The following is a 7,537-nucleotide window of genomic DNA, read 5'->3' on the forward strand; positions in this document are numbered from 1 at the left end:
CTGCAAATGTGATTTTGAATTTGTATATCACCTGTTCCTCACATGTCCGGAAGCCCGCAAACTATGGTCTCTTCTAGCATCTGCTGTTTCCCCTCCATGTGACTGGTCTGCGGACTCTATCGAGGCAGCATGGAACCTTTGGTACTCCTCGATATCCTCCCACAAGCTGCACAACCTCCCCTTGCTATTCTGCTGGGCAATTTGGATTGCTCGCAATCTCTTAATCTTTCAATCCGTCTCTCCCCGATGGCATATCATTGCTGCTAAGGTCTTGGCAGATTATGCTCTTATACCAGATGACCCCCCTCCATCGAGGCCTAAGATCATTACTCCTGAAGTTTTTGATCCCCATATACCACGAGCATATTTTGATGGTGCCGCACAGGAGGATGGCTGCGGGGGAGGGGCCATCCTTCATATCTCCGCATCTCACTCCTACAACTTACTCCTGGGCTTTAGAAGAGGCACCAACAATTATGCGGAGCTATCAGCTGCAAAACACCTCATACTTTTTGCACTGGAGAAGAACTGCCGAGCCTTACAATTATTTGGGGATTCTAAAATTGTTTGTGACTGGCTGAATAGAACCACTAGATGTTGGTCTTTCTCTTTGAGACATATTTTGGATGAGACTCTGAGATTGATTACTCATTTTGAATTTTTTACTTGCAATCATATCTACAGGGAGCGGAACACAGTTGCTGACCGCCTTTCCAAAGAAGCTGCGCTCTGGGAGCCGGGCATCTGGATGATCCGAGAACAGATTGATGGTGCCCATTACCAGTACTATCATAGGCCTTTTATGGATATTATTGCTTAGATGGCATGGTACCTTGGATATTTAAATTTTTTGTATATATATATATATTGCACTTCTGGACAGTTATGTCGATCTTATATCATGTTAATCAATTTTTACTTGGACTGTTACCTCCCTGCGTGGATCAAAGGTCACAATTTTCATTTTTGAACTCTGCTAAATCTGGCTTATGATAGCTATGTCGTTGTACAATGTTTTGAATATGCATATGCATCTACAAAATGTAAATTTTTATATTAATAAAATTACGAAGTTTTCCACCGGAAAAAAATACAAAGATATCATTCTTTGGAAAAACCAATTATTTACAACCATTCACACTAAAATCCTTTAATTACATCTGAAATCAAAATTAATGATTAGAAAAACTCTTTTAGAATAATTCCATATTATTCCAACAACAAAAAATCCAATCTTTTAATTACTATTCCATAAACTAAAAATAAAATAAAATATTTAAATTAAATTTATATAAAATATTTATTATACTACAACTTTACAAATTTGAAAATTAAATAAAAAATTTAAATTCAAATTTATATTAAATAATTATAATTGACAAACTAATTATAATAAAATTATTTACCTTCCTAAGTAATTTTAATGTTAAACTTCAACCTCAACTCACAAATTACTCCACCCACCGAAATGCCTATGTTGGAATTGAATTAACACCAACAGCGTGGGTTGCCCGTAGAGCTTCTTTGCTCAAACTCAAACTTCTATGTTCTCAAGGGTTTAATCACCGTTTATATTTGAACTCCACAATATTTGGCATTGTTATTCTTTTGCAGACCAGGCCTTAAAGGGTTGGTGGGTTTTTATCGGAACGAGGAATGGGGAGGCCGTAGAGATTGAAATATCTGGTGGTTTTCCTAACAGATCTACCTTACATACAGCCAAAGCTCACGATCAATCGCTCAGATGCTTGTTCTCTTTTGGGTTTCTGCAGATCCAAGTCGGATTGGGGTTCCTCCAAATAATAAAACAGATCAGATGGTAGCAATAAGGGCAGGCTGTGTGTGATTGAAACTTGTTATTGCAGCCTTCAAGGTATTAGTTAGCACACTGATCTGTGCAAAGGCATTTTGAAATTAACAATGGATCCTCTTAGTGCCAAGGATTTGTCAACCATTGGAGGGATTGCAACGGTATCCCTCCTGCATTCATTCATTCCTACTCACTGGCTTCCTTTCTCAATCGTTGGACGCGCACAGAAGTGGACGCTCTCAAGGACTCTCCTTGTTAGTAAGTTTTTACATCTACTATCTCTTCCTATGATAAGTTATCGTTCTTTCGCTCTTGGATTTGTTTTTATGCCTGCTGAGTGAGTTCCTATGAAAATGTCCAATTGGACTTTTGGAGTTAAGCCATACGTTCCCTAAAATACCTATTTGGATCCCAGCTTTCAAATGCCTATTCCATTTTTTTCTTTCGTCCTTGTCTTTTACAATTTTATTCCTAGAAATTACTGGCAATTACAATTTTTATTTTTTCCTATGTATGATAAAAGGTGTAGAGGTTAATCCATTGAAGGAAATTAGTCTAGATGATGGGATCCCCCGTAAAGCTCAAGCTGCCCAAAGTGATAGAAGGCTGGACGCCCTATTGTGGGCTTATTAAACCTTTCCACTGCAACTCATGTTGTGTCTGTAAGTGAAATGATGTCATGGGTGTTTGCAATTTTGATGCCTGACCTAAGTGTGCCCATTTTTTTTTTCGATTTTGAGATGGCGTTTTTGGGGGAACAAATTTAACTCCATTCCAATTAGGCAATTGTATTCTTGCTGAGGCTCGGGAGGTCCACACTGGTTGCTTATGACTTTTCAATTATCAGGGCCTATCTGATTACAATGTCAGTCACTCACCTAGACAGCAGAGTCCATTATGTGCTACATACATCAGCCATAGTTTGTAGGAAATCATCCTATGGGCACCCATCTAGTGGATGAGGTTCATTCGTGTATACAGACCCATTGCAATTGTGTTAAGTCTTTAGTTAATATTGTCCCTGACGATTCAAACTTTTGATCAGCTGCTAATAGATGCATTCTGCTAGCCACTAGGCCTGTCAGAGTCACACAAATTAGATCATCTGATAGGAGGTTATCCGTTTTAGTGTGCTTGACTTTGGACTTCCATCTTATATTTTATTTAGAACATTTGTATTCACATAGGCGATGCAAAAAGTGTTGTCACAATACCTGACCTAATTTGTTGCCTATTTTAGTCTATTCATTGTGCTGTTCCCTGTGCAAGCTTACATGCTGTTTCTTCGCATTGGTTCCAAACGACTCACTGATATTAATATATTTTTGTTGATGAATCTTTGCTTATGGCTAATTAAGTTTCAAATATGTATTATTATATTCAGTTAGATATTTCTATTAAAAATGACATATTCATATTTGTCTGAAAGGGACTTTGTTTGAGTGATGGATCTCGTGTCAGTTCTTAAGAAGAGAATGCTGCTGAATCAATCGTACCTGAGCGTCATGAGTAGTTTCTTTTATCATTATTAGTGTATTGTCATTTTCTGGGACTGATATCTGCCGAATGTTTTGCTTGAATGGCAACTGAAAGAAATGAAACCAAATTTGAAAGATGTCATTAATAAGTATGCGGTTGTTTGTTGTAGGTTTCTTTATTAAGGTATGATACATCTTGAATGTAGTTTTACTGGGATTAATAAAACTGAGTATAGAAGAGTTAGTTTGGTTTCCTTTTTTGTTTTTAGTTTATAAATAAATGCAAGTTACATCAGGGATATCTGGGCATTTCTGGATTCCATGAATGCCGGTTACTTGGCAGTATCCATACCTATTTTTAAGGTTGTTCCAGAGCATTCACACGGGGAATGCAGTGGTGATCCCCACCACAAGGGATGTTTCCTTGGAGTAAGCGTTATTAGAATAATAATTTAGTTGGTGAAGTAAGTTTCATGGAGGAATCTTCTAAAATAGAGCTTGAAATTGGCACACCTATTAAATTTTGTTGAAGCTATGCCTATATAGATCTTACCTCTTTGAGCTCGAAACCAGCATACTCTGATTCACATTTTTTGAATTGAAGTTGCAGCTTTCAAAATTTGATGTTAATCGTCTGGGAGAGAGATTTGTAATCTTTGTGGGAAACTTGATATGATTTTTCTATGCGATATGATGATATTTCTTGCTTTATATGTTCGAAGTTTTCTTAATGGATCGCATACTGTATTAGGATTTATAAACAAAACTTTAATTCATTCTTATGTTGTGTGTCTCTACCAGCTGCATTTGGAGCAGTTTGCCATGTTATCTCAACGTCTCTACTTGGTATTACTGCATTAACTATGGCAACTACCATTGCCGGGGAGGAAACAGTACACCAACTTGCATCTCTGCTTCTAATCATTCTTGGTGCTAGTTATCTTCTATTGTTTATCTTTGGAAAAGGAGGTCACAGCCATTCCCACAACCATCCCATGGAGAAGATGGCTGTGGCAGGCCTTGTACTTGTACCAGCACTGTCGCCTTGTGCTACTACACTTCCAGTTTTCCTTGCCGTAGGAAACTCATCTTCAATGCTGGTGCTTGCAATAATAGTTCTGCTTTTCAGTACAATCACTGTCATGATCACTCTGGTGGCGTTGTCATTTTATGGTGCCAGCCAGCTAAAATTTCACTGGGTGGAGCGATATGATAAAGCTTTAGTAGGAACAGTTCTGTGCCTGGTAGGTATCTTGACATATGTTTTCCATGATCATGATGGTGAAAGCCATTCAGGCACTGATTCTCTCACGATTGACGGGCACAGGAAATTAATTGCTTTTTAATGTGGGTTGAAATTATTTGTTGGGAAGAATGAAGGAAATTCTTGATATCCTTCCTATATGTAAAGGTAGGAATTGGAAGAAAATACATGACTCAAATGAATTTAAAATAGTGAGTGAGAGTAGGAATTTTTATTTCTTTCAGATGATCACTTTCATCAAGCTTTTATTGACTTTAACATGGTTGTATCATTAAATTTTTTTCTCACATGTTTACTATAAGTTGTGGTCGTTCTTATTATTACCACTTGAACGACATTATCATATGCTGCTCTGATTGAGCCCCATCTCTACATCTATGTATTTTTCTCATTCTTACCTGAATTGTATGCTATTTTTTCTCTTGTCTTTTGAGAACAAGGATTTTGGTAATGCATTTTTATAAGTCAAGTTTCAAAGGTCTATTGGGCATAATAAATAAGAGTATAATATCTTATTTTTAAAGTGAACTTGTATAAATAAACAATGGTCTTTCATGATATTCCATGAAGGGTGCCGGTAAAGAACTTTCTTATGAATAATGAAATACACTTTAATGAACCATGGATGTGCTCGTCCTGTTAAAGTTGAAAGGTATTACTATATTGCAGTTACAAGGATCAAACCATAGGCAAAAGATTTGATCACTATCTAATATTGTTTTTAATTTCTTAGTTGCTTTTCAAGCTATTATTCTGCAAAAGTTGCAATTACTCCATTCTATTTCCATAATTAGCTTAGTTATAAACTTATAACCATGGCTATGCTAATTCCAGAAATAGAATGGCAAAAGTTCAACTTTTGCTGGAAAATGGCTTGAAATATCCTTGCATTGGCATTTGCATGAAACATGTTAGCTTTTTACGTTTGTGTCAGTTTGTTTCATCTTTTGTATCATAGAGTTTTATTTATATATTTGGTGTGAACCTCTCCAAATTGCTTGTTTAAATTACTTATAGCAGAATGACTCCCATCAAGTGAAATCTGTTGTGGGTATGCATGTCTTTTTGCATTGTCACACTGCATCTCTTCTTTGTAGTGTATTTTGACCATGCTATGTGTTTACTGAGATTTTGTAGTTATTCTTAAATCCCTTCTTGAGGAATGTCTAATAGATTGAAGGGTGGTAAAAGATGGAAATGAACTTTGGCGAACACAGCTTATGTTCAATTTACTATGCAGCATTGTCTATGCTTTCCTTTCTAGGAAGGAACTTCATTTTTCCTGGAATGCTGAAATTGGAGCCATAACATGAATGTTGTGACTTGTGAGGCACTGTAACTTGGAGGAGGCTACACGTTGGCTGTTTTACTATTGTGGGATATGTGTTGCAAGTTGCAACTTTGCAAATATAGGCTTATAGATGTAAAGGATTTGCACTCTTGTACTATTAAAAATATCTTTGCATACTTGAGTATTGACACGCTACTATGGCTTCCCTTTTCAATGTGTTTAATTGTGTATTATTTGCTTATTGACTTTTACCTCTCATATCATCAACTAAGTAATAACATGCAACCATAATTAATTAAAGCCTGAAGAACAGTTACGAATGAGACCATAAATGATGTAGACAGTAGTAGGAAGCTGTCGTTATAGAATGAACACCCAAGAATACATCATTCTTCATGTTTGATTTCACCCAAGATCAAGAGGGCCTGAAATGTGCTACACAACCTTAAACCCTAGCTAGGGCAGTCCTTAAAATAGAGTGAACATCCCTAACCGTGACATTACAGCAACAATAATTGGAATCCTTAAAAGAACACATTGATTACAGCAAGACGAAGTGAGATTTCACCTCAACCCTAGTGTCTTATTATGGGTGTCAAAACTGCACTTAAATAATATTCCAGGGGATCTGTACTAGTAATTTCCAGCCATTGAATCAACCCAAGAAAACAAAAGAAAGATGAATAACGTTGCATCCCCTTAATTTCTTCCTCCCAAAAGATCTTCAACTAAACTTGGAGGGGAATTCCCACACTTCCAAATTAATTGGAGGGAAATTCCTTTAGCAAGTGAATCTTTCATCCATTTATACATTTCTCCAACCAGAATTAGGGTTTCAAGGAGTGAAAATAATATTTTAATCCATGGAATATCTTCTCCTACCTAGGGTGCATCTCCCTAAGGCCTCCTTTCAAGCATTTAGGCACTTTAACCACTAGAGACCCCCTTGGAACTCTCATGAAACCTAGTGCCCCACTTCTAGCATGCACATAAGTCCCTCTTGGCTTATAGATAATTTTTTCATCGGACCATTGCATAGCTCCATTTGCTACTTGTCATTATTTTACTCTTTTAGAGTGTGCGTTAATTATTTGCTTCGGGGCTTAGAATATGTTCACCATATCACATGGCACTTCTTCCCCACAGTTTTAAAACTCGGACTTGGACTTTGACTTGGCCAGTTATCAACTCGGACTCAGTGACTAGGTTTTCAAAAAAAACATAAAATAATCAAATTTTAATAAAAAAATTTATTCTTAATATTCCAAACGTTTAGAGCCAAAATATGCAAAAGTTTGCTCATCTATATAACATGTAAGGGTGAATATATCAAAATGGCACCAAGTGCAGTACATATTAGCAACAAAATACATAATCAATGAGGCTCTAAATGGCCTCTAGAGTCCAAAAGCAATGTGACAAGCTATTGGCCTACAATAAATCACTGGATCAACATAATACACTCATCAAACTCATCATCAGATTCATCACTACTAGAAATGGGATCATCTGCAGGAGGTACAAAAACATCATCTAGCTAAGAGTCTTTAAACTCGCTAGGGACATTTGCAACCTCAATAGTAGTAATAGCACTAGGCCTAGCAGAAGCACAAATAACTGGCTTAAGAATGCCAAAAAACCTTCCTTTTCATTAATTAAAAGCACCTAAAGGCTAAAAACCTTGCTGAGTCAGT

The 7,537-nt window shown here is 36.7% G+C and overlaps 1 protein-coding gene across 1 annotated transcript; it reads left to right on the forward strand.

Annotated features, from left to right (window-relative positions):
• The first annotated feature begins 1,491 nt into the window (after window positions 1-1,491).
• Window positions 1,492-4,918, forward strand: LOC149163930 (Fe(3+) dicitrate transport system permease). Its single transcript, XM_089431902.1, has 2 exons — window positions 1,492-2,068; window positions 4,090-4,918. The coding sequence occupies exons 1-2, from the start codon at window positions 1,921-1,923 to the stop codon at window positions 4,632-4,634; spliced, it is 693 nt and encodes a 230-aa protein (XP_089288028.1). The 5' UTR covers window positions 1,492-1,920; the 3' UTR covers window positions 4,635-4,918.
• The last annotated feature ends 2,619 nt before the right edge of the window (window positions 4,919-7,537 follow it).

This window comes from Pinus tabuliformis, chromosome 5_1, assembly GCF_031772625.1.
Source record: "Pinus tabuliformis cultivar Carrire ecotype Pingquan chromosome 5_1, CPIR1, whole genome shotgun sequence".
Taxonomy (NCBI): domain Eukaryota; kingdom Viridiplantae; phylum Streptophyta; class Pinopsida; order Pinales; family Pinaceae; genus Pinus; species Pinus tabuliformis.